This window comes from Capricornis sumatraensis, chromosome 8, assembly GCF_032405125.1.
Source record: "Capricornis sumatraensis isolate serow.1 chromosome 8, serow.2, whole genome shotgun sequence".
Lineage (NCBI taxonomy): Eukaryota > Metazoa > Chordata > Mammalia > Artiodactyla > Bovidae > Capricornis > Capricornis sumatraensis.
Window position 1 is genome coordinate 83,757,633 of NC_091076.1, and position 21,936 is coordinate 83,779,568.

The 21,936-nt window shown below is 45.4% G+C and overlaps 1 protein-coding gene across 4 annotated transcripts in view; it reads right to left on the reverse strand.

The window, feature by feature from the left end:
- Nucleotides 1–21,936, reverse strand: part of SPECC1 (sperm antigen with calponin homology and coiled-coil domains 1) — a 144,724-nt gene that overhangs the window by 24,805 nt on the left and 97,983 nt on the right. For 3 of the 4 annotated variants that reach the window (XM_068975993.1, XM_068975992.1, XM_068975989.1), the window contains exons 7-11: nucleotides 18,444–18,579; nucleotides 17,371–17,471; nucleotides 15,429–15,510; nucleotides 11,444–11,600; nucleotides 9,900–10,002 (exon numbers count right to left, since the gene is read on the reverse strand). In XM_068975993.1, the coding sequence (XP_068832094.1) occupies nucleotides 9,900–10,002; nucleotides 11,444–11,600; nucleotides 15,429–15,510; nucleotides 17,371–17,471; nucleotides 18,444–18,579 (579 nt within the window). Of the gene's footprint in view, nucleotides 1–9,899; nucleotides 10,003–11,443; nucleotides 11,601–15,428; nucleotides 15,511–17,370; nucleotides 17,472–18,443; nucleotides 18,590–21,936 lie in introns of all 4 variants that reach the window. The other variant, XM_068975991.1, reaches the window with a different exon arrangement.

Below are 21,936 nucleotides of genomic sequence, written 5' to 3' on the forward strand. Positions count from 1 at the left end.
ACTGAAGGGGAAAGTGGAGGTGATAAATTAGGAGTTTGGGATTAATAGATATACACCACTATATATAAAATAAACAATGAAGATTTACTGTGTAGCAATGCAACTATATTTAATATCTTGTATGACCTGTAATGGCAAAGGAATCTGAAGCTCTACACCTGAAACTAACACACTATTGTAAACCAACTGTAGTTAAGATTTTTGAAAACGTAAAAAAGTGTCTTCACAAACCACAGTGTTTCATAAACAGCAGCAGAAGTGAGACAGCAGATGAAAAGAGGCCTCCACAGAGCACAGGCCAATAACGGCACTGGTTTTCTACTGGGGATCGATCTTTATAATGAAATCAGGAAAGGAGCCACTTTAATGACATAAATAAGTCAAAGCATCATACATTCTCTGAATCGTGCCTGTAGCTCTCAAGAGACCTGTCTCAAAAAAGAAAACAACCAGCAGAGCTCCAAATGGCCTGATGGATCGCAGACTGCTCGCTATTGGTCAGGCATGCGCTGGTGCTTGTCTGGGAACCAGAGACAGAAAAACACTTTGCCAGCAACGTGGGTGTTCTTTCCAAAGACAAATTAAGGTTTGTTTAGGACAACAGGAAGACTGCTTTTTTCTTTAACATAGAAGAATACGTAGTTGCTGGCTAAGAGGTTAACTAATTTGAATCTGTTCTAGTGAGGTGGATTGAACCTAGAGCCTGTTACACAGAATGGAGTAAGTCAGAAAGAGAAAAACAAATACTGTATATTAACACGTAAATATGGAATCTGGAAAATTTGAACCTATCTGCAGGGAAGGAATAGAGAGGCAGATGTAGAAAACGGACTTGTGGACACCGCAGGGGAAGGGGATGGTGGGACAAATTGAGAGAATAGCACTGAAACAGATACATTATCATATGTAAAACAGATAGCTGGTGGGAATTTGCTATATGACGCAGGGAGCTCAACCTGGTGCTCTGGGATAACCTAGAGGGGTGGGATTGCAGGGAAGGAAAGAGAGAGGCTCAAAACAGAGGGGATACATGTATACCTATGGCTGATTCATGTTGATGTGCTGCAGAAAACCAGCACAATATCGTAAAGCAATTATCCTTCAATTAAAAATGGGTTTTCCTGATGGCTTGAACAGTGAAGAATCTGCCTGCAATGTGGGAGACATGGGTTCAATCCCCGGGTCAGGAAGATCCCTTGGAGAAGGAAATGGCAACTCCAGTACTCTTGCCTGGAAATTTTCATGGACAGAGAAGCCTGGTGGGCTACAGTCCATTGGGTTGCAAAGAGTTGGACATAACTGAGCAACTTAACACTTTCACTTCCACTTTCCAATTAAAAAAACAATAAAACACCAGGTTCAAAGATGTCTGTGCCTTCATGACAGCACAGCTGTCTCCTTGCTGTCTCAATTCCTGCAGTACAAAACCAGAAACTCCACAGATTCAGACACATCTTTGAGTAAGCCTCTTGCCATCTGAACACGGGCTTCTTGCTATCTGAAATGCAAGAGCCAAGTATAATTTGAATAATGGGGAATACTCTTTATCTAAGTATCTATATGTACACCTTTATCTAAGGGAGGGGTCAGCCGACCTTTCTTGTGAAGCGCTTTTTCCTGCAGTTACAGCACAGAACCAGCAACATGTAAATGAATGAGCCTGTGATCCTGTGCCTGTAAATCTTTATCCACAAAACCCCATGGTGGGCCTGAGTTGGCCTCTGGGCCATGGTTGGCTGAACACTGATCTAGACTTATATGATCAAGACTTAATGTTACTCAGTGTAAAAGGATTAGACCTACTACACTATCACCATTCCAAACGGCAAGGGCTTTGATTAGATAAAATGTGAAAAAACAGGACAGGACAGGCCAAAATGAGTAAATTCTAAGTTATAGTATGTGCAATTCAGGGTTAGGGAGAAGCAGCCATTTTTCTGAAAAATGTTTTTTATCAATCTTTCAAGTTTATGTTGGTTTTTAAAAGATGTAGGTTTTTTTTTTAAATCAAATTGTTAACCATCACATAGCTCTGAAGTGGCACTGAGAAATAAGAACAGAACCCAACCCTGAAGGCCCTTCCAGCCCATTCTCTGTACTACCATTTCTTAGGTGCTCTGTTCTTCTACATTGTGTTTTTCTCAGAAAGGATCTGGTTTAATCATTGTCTATAAAACATTTTTATGGCATTCTTCCTCAGACTTCACCCCCAAATTGTATGTTACAACACAACGATCAACACAAAAGACACATTTGCGTTATGAATCATCACAATGAAGTGAACACCTTGAATCCCACCTCCTAAATAAAACTAGAAGACCAGTACCTTGCATCTCTCCATTTTACTTTCCAACCATTTCCTAGTATACACAGTAATACGCGGTGTATTAAAGTTATATTGTTTAAAGTTATAGTTTGATAAGATTTATCATCTAGGTACTATTTTCTACCACCCCCACTAACCCTTCATCCACGATCTCCTTTATCTCTCTACGGAAGCTCTCCTAACTGCCTTTTCTAAAAAAAAAATGAGAGCTTTACTGGATATAACTCACACACCATAAATTTTGCCCTTATAAAATGTGATTCGGAAGCTTATTCATTCACTTACATGGTTGTATAACCACTGCCTAATTCCAGAACATTTTCATCACCTACAAAAGAAACTCTGTCACTCCCCCTGAAACTGGATTCCCCCTAAGATCAAGCTCCCCTGCAGAGTTTATCATCAACCCCTCTATCTAAAACTCTATTCCCTTCCCTGTCCTGCCCGGTTCCCCTCAGGATAGAGAAATTTACCAAAGAAGAGGGGGGACTGAAACCGAGCAGGGCCCCGTGGAGACTTCCTGGGCACAAAAGTCCTTCCGTTTGTCCCCTGCTTATTTGTAGAAAAAGGCTTTAGTCTCCCAGGCTTTTCCTGAGTTCCAAAGAGCAGATTCAAGCAGTTATTTATTAGGGAAGTGAGAGAATGTGGAAAGAAAAGACAAGGGGTCAAGAACAATAGTTCAACAATAAAACAAGAGTGCAAGTTCCTCCCAAGGGGCATACAGAACACTCTGACGTGTATCTTTGAGTTGTTCTGCAGAAATAAGACCCTGGTCCAGGTGGAGGACAGTAACGACAGGCTAACCCCGAGCACGAGACCCTAGACTGGTTGGAACCAGAAGGTGGACGATTAACATTCCTGAAACACCACTTGTTACCTCATCTCCCGCCCACAGGAAGGATGTGCAGGAGCTGATACACACCCCTCACCCTTCCCCTCTCTTCATCTTTAAAAATTCTTCCCTGAAAGTCATGGGGAGGAGTTTGGGCCTTTTGAGCATGAAATGCCTATTCTCCCTGCTTGAAACTGAAAGTTTCTCAGCCGTGTCCGACTCTTTGTGGCTCCATGGACTACAGAGCCCATGGAATTCTCCAGGCCAGAACACTGGAGTACGTAGCCTTTCCCTCTCCAGGGTATCTTCCCAATTCAAGGATCGAACCCAGGTCTCCCGAATTCCAGGAGGATTCTTTACCAGCTGAGCTACAAAGGAAGCCCAAGAATGCTGGAGTGGGTAGCCTATCCCTTCTCCAGTGGATCTTCCCGACCCAGGAACTGAACTGGGGTCTCCTGTGTTGTAGGTGGGTTGTTTACCAACTAAGCTATCAGGGAAGCCTTTCTCCCTGCTTGGTGCCCTGCAAATAAACATTGGACTTTCCTTCACCACAACCCGGTGTCAGCAGACTGTCTGCCTCTACAGGCAAGTGGAACCAAGTTCGGTTCAGTAACGCCTCCCCCAACTCCCTGGGAACCACTACTCCACTTTCTGACTCTATGAATCTCCCTACTCTGGACATTTCATACATATAATAAGTAGATTTTTGCATCTGGCTTCTTTCCTTTGATGCATGTGTATGCTCTTTGTGACTCCATGGCCTGTGGCCTGCTAGGCTCCTCTGTCCATGGGATTTTTCCAGGCAAGAACACTGAAGTGGGTTGCCATTTCCTTCTCCAGGGGATCTACCTGACCCAGGGATCAAACACGCTTCTCTTGGGTCTTCTACATTGGCAGGTAGGTTCTTTACCACTGAGCCACCTGGGAAACCCTTCTTTCTTTAAAAAGATGCAGTTTTAAAAATAACTTTTTCTTTTAAAGATTTACACATTCACAGCAGAAAATGAAAATATTATAAGAAAGGATGAATAAATTTTAAGTATTCTCTTAGAGATAACCACTGTTAACATTTGTATAAACTTCTTTTTACAGAATTGGAATGATACTAGACAGTGTTTTAAAATTTGATTTTTGACTTAATGCACTGGGTACATTTTTCCCCACTGTTTTAAAATATATTTGTTCAAAGTATGACTTTTAAGGGTTATATTATATTACACTGTACACACATACTGAAATTCATTTGATTACCCTATTATTAGAAATTTGTATCACTTCCAGTTCTTTAAAAATAATTTTAAATGAATAAAACATGATAAATTTGCTTGAAATGGTATCTTCATAGGCATCCATGACTATTTCCTTGAAATAAATACTAATAAACACAGTTTCTGTGTTAAAGGGTATATTCCATGGGTGGCACCTTGACTGGGAGGCCGACACTGGTGATTTATCTGGTCAAGGACATAGGCAGGACACAGCAAGTTTTAACAGGCTGAGTTTAAAAGTTTTAAAGGCCTCAGACTTCAAGTGTCAAAACATTAGAGCAGTACTGACGTAGAAGGAAATATGTAAAATGATACCCGAGTTCACCCTTACGGGAAACATAATTTGAAAACAGTCTGGCTAGGAATAGCCAGGCATTTTTACTGCTTTCTGTCATTGTATTAGTTTTCTTTTGCTGTGTAACAAATTCCGGGGCCCAGTGACCTATTTGTGACCTCACAGTTCCTGAAGGTCAGAGGTCAGCCAGTGTAGCTGGTTCTCAGCTCAGGGTTCCCCAAGGCTGAAATCCACTGTCAGCTGAGCGTTGCCTGGCAGCACTGGGATGAATCTGCCTGCAGGTCTGTCCAAGTTGGAGACAAGTTTCTACATCTGTAAGGCCAAGTTCCCCATTTCCTTGTTGGCCATCAGCAACTAGAGGCTGTTCTCAGCTCCTTTCCCTAGGTTCCCCTCCCATCTCCAACCCAGCAGCGGCCATAATGTGATGGGGTTAGGCCCACACAGGTAATCTCCCTTCCTGTTCTAGGGCCAATTCACCAGCAACTTTTAACTATGCTGTCGAATGCCTTTTGCCATGAACACAGTGTGATTGTGGGAGAAATGCCAGGGAGCAGAGATCACAGTGCATTTTAGAATTCTGCCACCCCGCCTGGGTGCTCAGTGCCAACTACACATTCGTCACCAGGAGCATTTATAAAGTGCTGTGCCTGACTCCAACCAGACCTAAGGACTCGGGACCCCACAGGCAGAGGCCCCGGCAGCACTGAGAAACCTCGAATGGGAAAGTCACGCCTGAGCCTCAGGGAACCAGTGTGCTGTAGGCAGAAACACAGGAATAGGAACAATGAGTGGTACACTAATGACCCAAAGAAGCAAAGCCTGTCCCTGGCTGATCATAGGAAAAGCAAACAATCTGACCTAAGGGAGAATCGGGGGCTCTCTCTGTTACCTCCAGACCCCACTAACTTCGCTTGACTAGAATTCTGTTGCTGTAAATCCGGCAGTGTGCACGACACCCACTAATTGTTGGCTGGTGACTGGTGGGTCAGAAGTCTGGGGAGCCCCGCCCGGTTGTTCACATCAGATGTCCAGGTGTCAGTCTGGCTAGACTCCACCCTGGAGGCCATGGGAGGGAATCCACTCACAGGTGGAATCGTGATGTTGCTGTATGACCCGGATTGACTCGCCAGTGTGGGCCACATAGTCCAGGGTCTGGGAGCACAGCCAAGGTGCTGCCTGCGGAGGGCAGGGTGGCTGGTCCTCATCATGCTTCCTGACGGGTTGGAGGGGTGCCCCAGGACCACGCACTCATCGTTGTTTCAGGTCAAGGTCCCTTGGCTGAGGCCCAGCAGAAGGCCCAGCAAGCTGCACACCCTCAGCCTGGCTGAGATCTGAGGGCATCAGGACAGGCAGAGAAGGACTAGCCTGTTCACTTCACAACTGCTGGGGGCCCCACGGCACTTCCTGGGTGTCACAGGACCTCAGTGCTCCAAGGCTTTATGCTGGGAAGTCCCGGTTTCCTCTCTAGATGTCAGCTCCTCCTCACACGTCACTTTCACCTTCAAATCCACCAACTGTGTGGGTCATTATGCTTCAGAGGATATTCGACTTTTACAGGTTTATGTGTTAGGTCTACCTGGGTGATCGCCCCTTTGCCACACTTGGGAGCAAGTCCATAGCGTAAGGGGCACTGGGCATCACTCTTAGAAGTCTGCTCTTTTATCCACCATCTCAGTTTCTGCTCCTTTAGGCTTCCTGGTAATGACCTTAGAGATGGAAACCTCTATGTCACACCCCTGAGAGGGAAGGGAAAGCAGATGAAGAGACAGAGACTGGGGGTTCCATGGATAGGAGTGGGGTGGGGATGCAGCTGAAGGCATGGCCAGCACCAGACCCGTGGGGAGGAGCCTGTGGGGCCTTCCTGGAGTCTGGCTTTTTCCAAAAAGGCCCAAAGGAATCTGAGTTGAGTGGACTGTCTAGAAGGGTCTCCTTTTGATAAGAGTGGCTCCGTGCAGACCCCTCCCCACAGTGCTGGCCTGTTTACTGCCCGACTTCATGTGGGGTGACCCATGCCTGCTCATCTAACCCTCGGTGCTGCTGTACAGAGCAGCCACCTGCAGTTACTTAAACTCCAACTGAGACATCTCTAAGGCCATGCCCTTTTGAGCCTGGTGTGAGATAAACACAAGTCCTCACCTTCTCCAGGTGAGCTGAACCATCACCTCTCCTACCTTCCTGTTAAGACTGTACCCCCACACCTGACATTCCCAATCCTCTTTCCTGGCTTTATGTTTTCTCCCTAGCACATTCCATCTTCCAATCTGGTACATATTTCATATTTAAATTTTAATTAATTGTCATCCCCACGAGAATGTAGTTTCCACAGGAGCAGAGGTATCACCTGTTTCATTCATGGATGACTTCCCAGCAGTTAAATATTATGTGGCACCAACCTGGCATCTTGATAAAAACCCACTGAATTAATATAAGGAGGATTCTGATCTAACCTATCACACTATACTTTGGTAAAAAGAAACTATTTTCAGTCAAAATTACATGGTTATCATTTTTTCAAAAGATGGTTTTTGAACCGTTTTGAGTTTTCTACAGTTTAATTCTGGCTTCCCAAGTAGGAGAGAACAAGCTTTGGAGGGCTGTCTTAGACAAACAGGTCTAGACAGAGGACATTTTTTGAAAAGTAGATAAATCAGACACATATGATTTGCATTTCTCTCTAAGTTTACAGAGATTTAACAATGAATGAAAGATACTCTTCAGGCAAAATAAGTTTGGGCTTCATCCAATGTGAGATGCTTTGAAAACAAGTTCAAGATGTTCACAAAAGAAAACAAAGGGAAAGAAAGCAAGACAGCAAGAAACACCATTCTCACTCTCATGATTGGAAATATCTTGTCTAACCCTCTTGTGACCTAATTTCAATGACCTTCTGCATTCAAGGGCCGATTCCTTCTGGAATTTTTAATATTCTTTTCATAACCATTCCAGCACATCCCTCACTCATTTCTGTAAAACAAGAAATGATAGTGCCGCTGACCACCAGGACTTCGTGGGGCTCACTGCCGTCAGACCTTGTGCCTGGCTGATGAGTCCTACCCGGCTTCCTCTTTGGTCACCAGGCCCACTTCCCTCACCCTGAAACCTCCCGTAGCCAGCTTTCATCCCCGACTCCTGTCCTGGCGGGGATGCTGTCACTCAGGCACCTACCTGCCTTTGCAGGGTATCTGAACCTTGAGAAAAGGCGGATGCAGAGAGTGACAGAGGAGCCAAGAGAACGACGGGCCAGAAGCATGTTTGTACCTGGGGGGCCTCTACTGTTGGTCATGACCCTGATTTTTTCTTTACATTTTTAACAAAAAATGAAGAGACTCAGATATGGGCCACTTTTTTCTTGGGTACAGTCTGAATTGGAGACACTTGACTACTGCTGCACAGAGAACCTGGCTCTGCCTGGCCTTCTGGGCTGACTCTCAGCTGAGGCCCAGTCTTCTTGGCCCTCAGAGCTGGACATTGGGAAAGGAATATCATGGTGCCAACAGTTTCAGTATTTGTAGAAAAACAGGGTAAAGATGTGGGGGAGGGGGCTGAGCCTGAATAAGGAGAGTGAAGGAGGTAGCAGTTTTAAAGAGGACACCTAATTAACAGGAAGGTAAAACAGTCCAACTTTCAGAAGAAAACATAGAATGATGTGTAATGACTGTGGAACAAAGATTTCTTAAACAGAAACAAAATGCACTAATCATCAGAGAAGAGACTAATAAATTGGACTTAATTAAAATGAAGAACTGTGTTTAAAGAAAGAGTGAAAATTCAACCACCCTGGGAAATGATATTGTCTATTTGACTAAGGACTTGTGTGCAGAATGTATAAAGAATCCATGAAAGCAACAAGCAAAGAAAGACAATCTTATTCTAAAAATGGGCAAAGGCTTGAGCAGGCATCCAAGGAAAGACAGCGGGGATGTCCAAGGAGCACAAGAGAGGAGCTTGACCTCATGTGCCAGCAGGGAAAGAAAGCCACAGCCTGAATGAGACCTCTTGTCACACATGCCCCAGTGACTGGGAGCAACAAAACCAACAGCAGCAAGTGCTACGGAGAAAGTAGAGAAAACATAAATCACCCAAGTCATTGGTGGGCGATAGCACCGTACAATTGCTTGGGAAATCTGTCTGGCACGATCTACCACACTAGAACACACGTACATCCTGTGGCCCACCTGGTCCACTTCTAGGTGTAGACCCAGAAGGAATGGACACATAGGTTCTGAGAGGCATTACCAGAACATACCAATAGAACATACCAGATATGCAAGAGCCCCAGACTAGAAGTCACTCACCTGTCCATTGACAACAGAACGGGTAAGTAAACAATGATGTGATCATACCATAGGTTACTATCAGAGAAGGAAACGAATAAACCATACTCACAGGCAACAACACAGGTAAATCTCAACAATTTAAAAACAAAGATGGAAATACTACAGGTTTTAATTCAATTTCTTTAAAGTTCAAATGCAGACAAAATAGATATGGTATTTAGGGATCCTAAATTTTACAGAAAACCAGCAGAAACAGAACTAGGGACAGAGTCACTTGTGGAGGTCATGGAGGCTACGACGGGAAAGTCACATGAGTGGTGTGGGCCCAGCCGTGCTCCTCTCCTAGACATGACTCTGGGTTTTCACGTCCACAGTCATTCGATAAACTATGATTTACACACTTTTTTTATCTTTGTATATGACATTTCATTATAAAAAACCAAACTTATATCAAGTATTCCTTCTGTGTTCAACCTCCACAGAAAACAAAAACAGAAACTCTCCAACTAAATATGAGCAACTCCTAACTTCAGAAGAGACTGAAGGCCTACCATGTGGGGCCTTTGTGTCAATCAGAAAAAGGCACCATCTTTTGAAGATTATTTAGTGAAAGCTGCCTCCTTGGGTGGAGCAGCCGGTCGGGAGCGCTGTTGGGGGTTTACTCAGCCTCTGAGCAAATAAAAAGGCCGTCCTAGGGGACGCAGGCCCACAGTGAGGTCACGTCTGCTGGAAGTTGTGATGGGTCCTTGGGGTCCTACCCTGCCCCCACCTGCCAGCAGCCCCACCTGGGAGAACAGAGCTGACACCAACGGGCACACGGGCCTGCCCAGGCCGGTGCACATGCAGGACACAGGCCGCTGCCTGCCCAAGTCTGCTGGACACTGACGGCCCCCGGCCTTACCGCATAGCCCTCTGTCTTCCTCTGGCACCACCTGAGGAGAGCATTGCGCTTGGAGCCGCCGTATTCCCGGGCCAGGGCCGCCAGAGGGTCTCTTCTTTCCACACTAGTTAGAAAGCGGAGATGCTGACGTTTAGAGTCCACAAATACACAGAAAATAACTAACTAGATGAGAAAAGCAAAAGTCGAGGTCTGTCCAATGAGACTCTAAAGAAATCGCCCACCAGTCCCATTAACAGCACGTTTTTATTACATTTCACGGTATAAACCAGACAGGGAACTGTGCTTCCTGGCTTTCAGGAGTCTTGTGAGGGTTTTTTTTTTAATCCATCTGCTGCTCTATCCTTCTAGCCTTTTATTTATTAAGTATAGCATCATTTAAATTAAAAACACCTATAGAAAACAGTACATGTTACGAAGCTACAGCCTATTTCTACAGTAACATATACAAGGAATACTGGAAGAGCATTTTAAAAACCCCAGACTAGTTGCTTATGGGAGGTGATGGGAATGGAGTTTATATGGTCAGCGTCACCATTAACAATGAAGTTACTGTGACTTTGCAAGTGTTCACTATGCCTGGTCTTAATTCATCACTGAGAGCCAAATTTCTAGGCATGACAAATTAGGGAAGACTAAAATGAAGGAAAAGAGTGTCTCAATAAACGAAACATTTACCAGTTTTCTTAAAAAAAAAAAAAGAAAATAGACATGACTGCAATAATAAATATGAAAATTACCAAAGTAAATTTCTATTCTATTATTGGCTCATCTCAATGACATGAATATAAAATTGAAATAATAAACTAACCTCACTAATCTAACCTTTTATGATGAAGGTATAATATAAATAGCATGGAAAAATACACATAGTCTGTTTGTATGCATTTCTGGTACAAAAAAAATAATTTTGGGATAGCACTAATTCTGGTCCTGAAAACCTGTTTTGATTATTTAAATCCCCTGCATATAAACAAGACAGAAACGTAACAACTGGGGCTTAATTAAACCTCTGAGAGATATGACTTCATCTATTTGGGTCCAGAAACAGACCACACCCAAAGATTTGACAATGGCTGAACTGAGGTGTTCAGGCTTTTATAAAACCCTTTTCTAATACTCATAATGGTAGTTCTAATGTTTGTTAAAAAGCCATTACTCCTCAAGTAGCCAATTTTGTGCATTTATCCACCTGCCTATTCGTAAATATTTACTGAGTGAGCGGCTCTGTGCAGCACAACACGAGGGGCTAAGAGCAATCCAAGCGTCAGGATGAAGTATTTGCTGTCCACTAAATTACAGCCCAAGTGAGGCAAAAGCACACACAGTGTGCAGCAGGGAATTAAACACAAATGGAGGTCAGACAGCACAGGCCGAAAAGGGGGTGTCTGTGCTACCGGGAGTGGGCTGCAACCTCAGGGGAGGATGGACCAAGGAGGAGAAGCGTGAAAGGACAGAAGGAAGATACTTCTGGCCGGAGCCTTATAAATTGCCAGAATAGCTGGTGTGGTGCTGCAAAGGTGAGAGGTACAGGCTCTGATGGGTACCTGAGTTTGCTCTGCGGCTTCCAGCCCCCAGGGGAGGTGCCCAGCAGCCTGGAGCCCCCGAAGGCCAGAGAAGGGGGTCTGCTCAGGGACTCGAGAGAGGGGCTCTTGCGGAGATAAGGGTTTGGCTTCAGGTCCTCAGCTCTTCCCTTCAGGAGATCTGTGGGGACAACAATATGATTACTGGTCCTGGAGGAGGAGAGACCCGAAAGGTCACACTGTCCAGTACACTCAGTCCTCACGTCAGTGTTGTGTACAAGCACACAACAGGCACCGAGTCACTGTGCAGCACACCTGAAACCAGCACACACTGTACACCAGCTACACTCCTCTAAAATTGTATGAAAGAACACACAACAGATACTGAATCACTGTGTGGCACACCTGAAACCGAGACAGCACTGGAAATCATCTCCGTGTGCTGGGTCACGTCAGCCGTGTCCGACTCTGCGCGACCCCACGGACTGTAGCCCACCAGGCGGCTCTGTCCACGGGATTCTCCAGGCAATAATATGGGAGTGGGTTGCATGCCCACCTCCAGGGGATCTTCCCGACCCAGGGATTGAACCCACGTCTCTTGTCTCCTGCATTGTTGGCGGGCTGGTTCTTTACCACACCCCAGATTCGGATAGAGATACACACATAACATGTTCCAGGCTGGGTGATAAAAATGCGAATAGGGACACGGTGTTTTCTAGAAAGGACTCTCCAGGCAGGACCAGCTCCATGATCCACAGGGACCAATGCCAAGCTGCCCTTGTTCAACAGTTACTCTGAGCTTCAGGATGGCACCAGCAGCGCACTGACCAGAGGCCCTGCTCCTAAGAGCCTCCGCAGGTGCACAGGGTCAGGGCCACCAGACCAGCCTGTCCCCAGGAAAAGCCCATGTTCTACTGATGGGCACTTGGGGGAGGGTGTGACAGGAAGACGCCTGGTAGGTCATCAGGTAGAAACGCTGGGCACCAGGAATGAGGCCCACTTCACAGGACAGGACGCCATGCCAGCCACAGGTCCTGGCTCTCTAGGAATCAGTGAGAACATTTCTTCTGAGGCTCGTCTCTGCTGTCACTGTAGTCTGAGGCAAAATAGCTAAGGAAACAGGCTGAACCCCCTTGAGGCTATTTCCTAGCGGACCACTGAGGTATAGATCGGGAGAAGACTCCTGCAACTGTCTAGCTGGACATACAGATGACTCGGGAGTGGGAACCTGGTCACCTGCTCGATGCCACAAGCAGCCAGCGACCAGGCCGAGCCCATGGTCCCCTCCTTCGATGCCATAAACAGTGGGGAAAACAACACTTGTATAGCTATTAGCATCAATTATGGTGGTCAGGTTGGGAGTGTAGCTAATGAGCTGGGAAGAGCAGAGAATCACAGCATTTACATCACTAAAGGGAACAACAAAAAACAGTGCATTAACCCTGGTCCTCCAGCTTCTAGGGACATGACGCTGCACAGCTGGCTGGAAAGCAGGCCATTTCCAGGGTGCGGGCCTTTCCGAGCCAAGTAAACAATCTTGCAGGTGGACAAGGTGCCTGCAGGGTGAGGGGAGGGAGGAGAGAAAGAGGGGAGCTGAGGATGAGTTACTACTTCCGGGCAATCTCAGTGTCAGTATTTATCTTGTCAATGAAAAGAACAGTTTCTCTACAAAAGGGAAATTCTAAAGCTGGAGGAACAGAGATGTCAATACTAACAATAAAAGATCACCTAACACACTTAAAAACAGTTCAGATGGTAAACCTCATGTTACAGGTATTTTGTGTGTGTTTATGTATGTGTGTATAGTCCCTCAGTAGTGTCCCACTCTTTGCAACCTCATGGATGGTAGCCCACCAGGCTCCTCTGTCCATGGGATTTCCCAGCAAGAATACTAGAGTGGGTTACCATGCCCTCCTCCGGGGATCTTGCTGACCCAGGGATTGAACCCACGTCTCCTGCATTGGCAGGCGGATTCTTTATCACTGAGCCATCTGAGAAGCCACAGATATTTTATCACAATAAAAAAAATAACACAGGCAGCACTGAGCTTATAACTGAGTTATTCCTACTTCATGGTATGTAGCAAGTGTGAAGAACTCAACATGGATGCCCCCTCTGGACTGCTTACTCCTCTGACTCTGGACTACCCATGGTCTCTGGCCACCACTCCCCTCTTCCTGGGAGTCATTATGACAACCCAAAGTCCTACATGAACCATGCACACTTCTTTCTGAAGTTGCTAATCGGAGTGATCACCAGCCTCATCACCAGAAGGCAACGTGGCACAAGAGTCAGGGAAAGTCCTTCCTGTCCCTGAGCTCCTCACAAGCAATGTGTGGCTCTTGTAAATTGATTAAACTCTTCAGGGCCTGAGCCTCTCACTTGTAAAATGCAAGGAAAGGGCCAAGGTCATCTTTAAATTCTCAATGTCAGTGTTTATCTAAGGCTAAAATAAAATCTTATTAAATCCAAGAAAAGAGAAAACAAAATTCAGAAGGGAAAAAAATAAGTTGGTGAGGTGAAAGAGTTTACAGTCACAGAAGCAACTGTTTTATGGATAAATCTGTGCTCGACCATGATCAAAAATGAGAAGAGTGGGTTTCCTTTTTTATTCAGTGTCACAGAAACTGTTTTACACTTAGAAATAAAGGATTTCTCTCTATGTGGTCTAGGTTTCTGGCTTTCTCTCCTTCTTCCCTGGATTACAAGGAGATCAAATCAGTCAATCCTAAAGGAAATCAACCCTGAATATTCATTGGAAGGACTGGTGCTGAAGCTGAGGGATACTTTGACCAGCTGATGCGAAGATCCAACTCATTGAAAAAGATCCTGATGCTGGGAAAGATTGAGGGCAGGAGGAGAAGGGGGCAACAGAGGACGAGATGGTTGGATGACATCTTCGACTCAATGGACATGAGTTTGAGCAAACTCTGGGAGATGGTGAAGGACAGGGAAGCTTGGCGTGCTACAGTCCATGGGATCAAAAGAGCCGGACACGACTTAGCGACTGAACAACAACTCCTTTTTCCAGGCACGAAGAACCAGGTAGTCAGTGTTCTTTCTGTGTTTCTTCACAGCAGTGACCTCACACACATGTATCTGTCTCTCAGTGCACATTCTATACGATGGCAACCCCGGCCAAGGTCTTGGGGCTCTGGCAGGTGGCAAAAGTCAGTCCCTCTGAGGCTCTGGCACCAGCCTGGCTGGGTTCACTCAATCCTCCAAGCCATCCCAGAGGCGGACCACAGGACTTCTATCTCAGAGACGAGGGAACCACAGCACTGGGGGCTGGGATTACCAGGCCAGAGCCAGATTGTTAAGTGGTGGGGCCAAGGTTCAAGTCCATGCTGTCTGCCCCAGTCCCCGCTCCATGGCTCCCTCACATCAGCCACTGGCATGGCAGGTGCAGAAGGAGCAAAAATGGGACACGTGAGGCCTGCTGACACAGCGGTGCTTCATCATGGGGATTTAAATTTTTAAAATTTAAAAATTTAGGCATAGCAACAGAAAAAGGTCTACACTCAAAGACAAAGATCTCAGGCATATATTAGGAATTGTGGGAGCAATAGCTCTGAAGATGAGAGTTTTTTCTCAAAATAGTTACTTTTAAAGATGAGATATGCTCTTTAGATTTAGTAAAACAAGCAAAAGACCTCCAGAGCCTGACATTTCTCCCAGACTCAGGCACCCTGTAGCCAGCAGGACACAGCTGGGATCTCACGGCCATAAATACACATATTCAGAGTTTGAATCATTTGCAACAAACGCCCCTGATTCTTTTTCTAAGCTCAGTTTCATGCAAAGGAGAGAAGAAAAGTTCACCTTACAACACATAAGTCAAAAGCACTTTCTATTTAACTCTTTAGTGACCAGGGGATTTTCACAGAAAATCGCCTGTAGCAGGCAATTTGTTATGTAAGTGAATACTGAAACACTGTGGTCAATAACATTTGGGTAACAAAAGATGTATTAATATGTCTCTGGCCAATAATGTGCTACAGTGATTTACCTGAGAGGGGAAGGTCTGGGAGATCCAAGCGTTGAGTCACTCCTTTGCTGGCTGGCCGAGTACCACTGAAGGCAGAATGTCTCTGAAACCAAAAGGCATCACACTGGTCACACCAGGAACAAGTGGTGTGTGTATGTGCTTGTGTGTGTACATACAACAGTTCTCAAGCTCATTAGAATCACCAGGGGGTGCCTTTTAAAACAACTGCTTTAACTGGACAGGTAATAAATGCAACTGAAGTGCATGCATGCAAGCTTGCTCAGTTGCTCAGTCATGTCCGAATCTTTGTGACCCCATGGACAGCAGCCTGCCAGGCTCCTCTGTCCTTGGGATGCTCCAGGCAAGAATATGGGAGTGGGCTGAGACGCAATTGGCAGGATCCTCAAAAGGAACAGAAAGGACACGGAGTGAAAGCACAGTCTCCCTTTCGCTCCCATCACCCCCTTCTCCCCGGGGCAACTATTACTCATCACATCTGTGAACATCTTCCTGGAATATTCTATGTATATTCAAGGACGTGTGTAAACATACTGTTTTTTTAATGGCCAATAGGCACACACAAAGATGTTCCATATCACTAGTCATTAGGAAAATGCAAATCAAAACCACAATGAGGTATCACCTCACCCCTGTGAGGATGGTCACTGCAGAAAACAACCATAGAAAAAACAAGCATTGGTGAGGATGTGAGAAATCAGAACACTTGTGTACTGTTGGTGGGAATGTAAAACCAGGCAGGTGATATGGAAAACAGCAGGAAGGTTGCTCAAAAACATAAAAACAGAACTACCATGTGATCCAGCAATATCACTTCTGGGTGGTTACCCAAGGAACACAAAACAGGGTCTTGAAGGAATATTTGCACACCCATGTTCACTGTAACATTATTCACATTAGCCAAGATGTGGCAACAACCTTAATGTCTATTAACAGATGAGTGGATAAAGAAATCGGCAATGATGGGAACACTGACATCAGAGAAACTGGCAAACGCCACAAATCAGGGCTCTTTCTCCTAAACAGCCAGTTGCTAAACATCTACCAGCAAACTTTTGTTATAGCTCAATACAAATAGGTGAAAATGAAGCATGACCTCTTTTACTTGTATTAAATAAACAATGATTATCATAAAAAATAAATAACTTGTATTTGGTTTTACATAGAAGGTGGTAGAAATTACCTTCAAGGATGAAAAAGTAAAAAAATAAAATAAAATATTTCTTTTAAAGCATAAGAGATCCCAAACAACAGACGTACTACCAAGGATGTCAGACAACAGAGCTTGCTGACAAGTACATCAACCTCAGCTCCACAGAGGCAGAACCCTGAGTGCTGCTAGTGACATCAAAAGCCCTGGTCTTAGAAATACCAGGGAGTTTTGGTCTGAGACCTTTAGGAGATGGCAAACACAAAACAGGGTTAATGCAGTGAACCCTTAAGAATTTATAAATTGCAAGCACTCTCTCTGGGCATTAAAAAAAAATTATTTGAGAAAAAGATCAATGTCCACTCTAGTATAAAAAACACAATCTTCACTTAACTGAAAACTTTGACAGTGTCATCTTATGGAAAACCAAGAAAGAGGCATCAACAAAACTGTATGATGCTTACAGCGTCTCTCTCAGACCCTCACCAGGCACTGGAGCAGAATTTTTCATGAAAGCTTCATTATTATTATTTTAGGCCTATTAAAAACAATATTCAGAAACTTCCCTGGCAGTCCAGTGGCTAAGACTCATCACTTCCACTGCAGGGGGCCTGGGTTTGATTCCTGGTCAGGGAACTAAGATCCCACATGCCACATGGCACGGCAAAAATTAATAAATAAATAAACAAAAAAGATGATCAATGTACCTCAAAAAATAAACGAACTGGGTACCCTTTTGTTGCCTGGGTAACTACGTGACACAGGCTCCCACCTGCACCCTATGGGCACCAATACCTGCATTGGAGAAACAGCGGCAGCTGGGGGCGTCCTCACAGGGATCCCACTCAGGGGACTGCGGGGGGTCTTGTGGACAGAAATATTCTGCCCAGCTCCACCTGCCAAGAAAAGAGACAGGATGTTTCTAGGCTGTTCCAGTTCGAAACAGCAAATAATACTTCCTGTCTTGTTGATGCTCTTTCACCCTCTTCTGGTCTAGACTCATGCTGAACTGGGGAGTGAGTCAGGGGTTAACTAGATGGGGGCTGGTCTTAGTCAAGGACACACGAGGAGCAGGAGAACGTACAGGTAACCAGGCAGCCACGGGCAAGAAGACACTCTTAGACAAACCACACTGTTCTTTCCTTTTCCACCTTCACAATCAAATGTCACTGGGCCTTCGTATTATCCCGTCTCTGCAGGCTCATCTTAATCCAATTCAGCCGCAAACTGTTTCAGCAGACACAACGTCCTAGGACTGGCTGTTACTCTGGCCCCTGATACAATGAGCATATTTGATGCAATCAAGGGAAGACATACAGTGTGTTTTGGATACAGGTTCCTTCTAAGAACAGTGCTCATGAAAATTCAGGGTAGACAATGTAGAGATCCGTTTTTCTCATATGCAGATAATGGCAAACAAAAGTGAGCTGTGGGTCAGGGAGACATTTCCAGGAAAAGCTGGGAATGTCCCACAATTAGGAATGACAGATTGTATTAGGCGCCAGCCAGACAGCCCAATGCATGGAACCAGCGCCTCCTTTCCCAGGAGACAAGCCTCTGGCCAACCCTGCCAATCCTCATGAGATGGTAAAAAGGCAACCAGCGGTGACCTGGATTTAATGGACAGAGAGGAAGAAAAGGAAAGGGGTGCGGCAGGAGTTGAAGGGAAGTTTGGGAAGAGAGAAGAGCCAACTCCCCTGTCGTCTCATGCAGCCTCAGCGAGCACTGCACACCATGTCTGCATGTGGATAGTCTGAGAAGGGACCCCTGGTTGCACTAATGTGGGGCCAGGGCGGTGGAGACAGGCTGGATCCATGAGGCTATGGTCTGAATTTGAGTTTTGCTTATCAAACAAAATGACACAATACCTGGTCGTCCCAAGTCAAATGACTTGATGAGGGACTTCACGGTGGTTGCAGACTCTGAAGGTGTTGGAGGAGTCCTGTTCATGTAGGTGCTGGGCCACCGGCCAGGGGCATCCGCCTCCGAGGGCTCGGGCTCTTCCTTCACTGGTCTGCACGGCAAAGAGTAAATTAGGTTGAAAAGCTGGAGGACGTACCCATTCGGGGAAGGACACAGATGAAAACAGCCAACGCAGAGAAGAATGAGTCTGGGAGGAGAAACCCAAACTGAAAATCCTGATCTCTGTATTAGCTTTGCATCTCCAGGAAATAACCACTCAATTTTTATCAGAGACATTTTCTCAGGAATGGCCAGAGACAGCATTTTTATATATGGAGTGACTTGATGTGAGCTCTAAATGAAAAGGATTTATGTCTACTCTGTAAACTATAAATATATAAAAAAACAACTTATTTATCATGAAATAGTTATCTTACTGTCCACGGTGGATACAACAGGTTGGTGAGTTGTATGAATTCCAACCCCCACCTGATGCACAGAGGCTGGAAAGATGACACCTCAGGAGCCCACCCCCTGCAGGGAAGATCTCAGATAAGGGCTTAGACCCTACTGGCCAGGAAGACTGGGCCAGATGTAGACTCCTGAGTTGTGGACGAGAGGCAGGGCATAGGGCATTCACTACGCTGAGATGGACGGAAGCAGAGACAAGGTGCTCCCGCTGCTGGAAACTGGTGGCAGCTTCGGACGGGGCCGGCAGCTTCCTGGTGTCAGGTTCCCATTCAGGGGAGGCAGCCACTCTCCTAGAAACCCAGCTGTGTGTGTGGTAACTTCCAGAGTTGTTTCTGGAGGCTAGGCCTGGGTCTGTTTCTCCAGAGGGGCCCCCAGCAGTCCTGCAAGCCCCTTCTGCTTAAACCCACAAGGCTGCCATCTCCAGGAACATCAGAGTCCTGACTCACACATGAACCATCCCACCCCTAGCAACAGGAATGGTAACCATGCTCTGGAACAATATTGCAACTCCCTGTGGGGCAGTGGTTCTCCTGAGCTCTCCTGCACAATCGTGGCCAGTCTTCCCTGTGGTCTCCAAGCTGGAGCACAGACTCATGGACTGTCGTTTAGTTGCTCAGTCATGTCCGACTCTTTGTGACCCCATGGACCGTAGCCCGCCAGGCTCCCCTGTCCATGGGATTTCCCATGTAAGAATCTTGGAGTGGGTTGCCATTTCCTCTTCCAGGGAATCTTCCTGACCCAGGGATCAAACCCAGGTCTCCTGCATTGCAGGCAAACTCTTTACCGCTGAGCTACCAGGCAAGCCCCCAGACTCATGGAAGAGCCTCTTGAAGACAGACTGTCTGGGTCAATCTTCCTCATCCAGGGGATGTTAGCTTGTCACTTAACCTCCCTGTGCGTGAGCCAAGACATAGCCCAACTTCCGATTTCTAAATCACTGCTCTTTTTATTATATCAAATTGCTACAGCTGTTTTGCAAAAAGATGACTAATTTATGAGAATAGCTCAGAATACTTCTGGCAGCATATTTTAAAAAGGTCAATGGAAGTTTAAAATATTTATTTACTGATCTTTTTTGAAAGAAATCTGGCTACTTGGAGGCTTCCGTGGTTGAACTGACTTGTCTTTGATTCTCAAAGTTTCCTCCTGTTGCTCTGTAATCAACATTGAGTAGGATAAATTTAGGAAAAACAGAACTTAAAACACACTTTAAATCACACTGCCCTACACTTTTGTATTTACCTTCAAGGTAAAATAAAAAAATCAGTTAACAAATGACTTTTCTGTGAAGTCAATATCAGAGAGTCATGCACGGATGTGAGATCTGGACCATAAAGAAGGCTGAGTGCTGAAGAATTGATGCTTTCGTATTGTGGTGTTGGAGAAGACTCTTGAGAGTCCCTTGGACTGCAAGGAGATCAAACCAGTTAGTCCTAAAGGAAATCAACTCTGAACGTTGATTGAAAAGACTGATGCTGAAGCTCCAATACTTTGACCACCTGATGCAAAGAGCCGACTCATTGGAAAAGACCCTGATGCTGGGAAAGATTGAGGGCAGGAAGAGAAGGGGACGACAGACGAGATGGTTGGATGGCATCACCAACTCAATGGACATGAGTTTGAGCAAGCTCTAGGAGATGGTGAAGGACAGGGAAGCCTGGTGTGCTGCAGCCCATGGGGTCACAAAGAGCTGGATATGACTGAGCAACTGAACAACAACATCAGGTGTTTCAGAAATTGGTACGGTTTTTTTTTTTTTACATCAAATAGGGTTGGTTTTGGTTACCTTCCCTGTTATGTCACATAGGACAAAATCAGATGGTGAACATGCAGAAAGAGTGCAATCAGGTTAGGTACAGGCAGAGGAAAACCTCTCATTTCTGTCCTGGCCATTCTCAGGAATGTGAGAAAGTGGGCACCTTCTTAGCCATCTAGGTACATGATCTGCCTTCTCAGGGACTGGGGAGATTTAGGGCACCCGACAAAAGAAGGTTGTTTTAAAAAGCCCATGTTCATTTCACTCCTTGATAATTTAATAAGAATAAAACGGGGAATCCGACATTCTGCTGAGGTGTTCCCTTCAACTACTTAAGCTTCTATGTGATTCACAACATCAGATGATACAGGACTTGTTCCAAAGCCTAAGAGTAGCAAGGATGCTGGAACCACTTCCACCTCGCCTGCCTGCAGGGATGGTGGGCAACGCTCCGTACTTTCTGTCTGCTGGGCTAGGCCAGCAGGAAGTAGGGTGAGGAAACCCCGCAAGGAGTTTAAGTAGATTAGAGATGCTATGAGACTAAAGACCTACCCCATTATGTAACGGCTATGTGTGTGCATGTGTTTGCACGTGTGCATGTGTGTGGGTATGTGCATGTGTGAGTGTGTCTTGGGAGCCACAAAGCAAAGCCTGAAATGAAGAATTACAGAACACAGTCATTAAGAATGCTGTTGATCTCATCAGCACTTTAATCTTAAGCAGGGACACCAGCCTGTCTTCAGATGGTTTTGGATCAACATTAGTAACAAGTCCAGCAATAAACAAAATACGACCTCTCCTCTGTTCAGAGGAAGAGTAAGAACTCTGTAATCTACAGAGGCAGGCAGATTTTTCACTGCTGAACCACCTGGGAAGTATTCTTGCCTGGGAAATCCCAGGGACAGAGGAGCCTGGTGGGCTACAATCCACAGGTTCACAAAGAGCCGGACATGACTGAGGACTGAGCAACCTCCCTAATGCACTACTTTCCTTGCTAGGTTACGAAACAGGATCTTTAGGCACTGTTGGTTTTCTACAGCTCTTGTGTCATCACACAGGACACTGCTTGGCGTTGCTGTCAGTTTTGCTCCAAGGACATGTGAGTTCTTGTGTGCAATTAGTTCTAAAATATTCAAATGTTAATGACTTTTGGGAAACATCGCATTATACCACTGCTGTCTTCACAATCACCAGATCAAGGTTTGTAAAGACCACCAACTGGACACATTGAT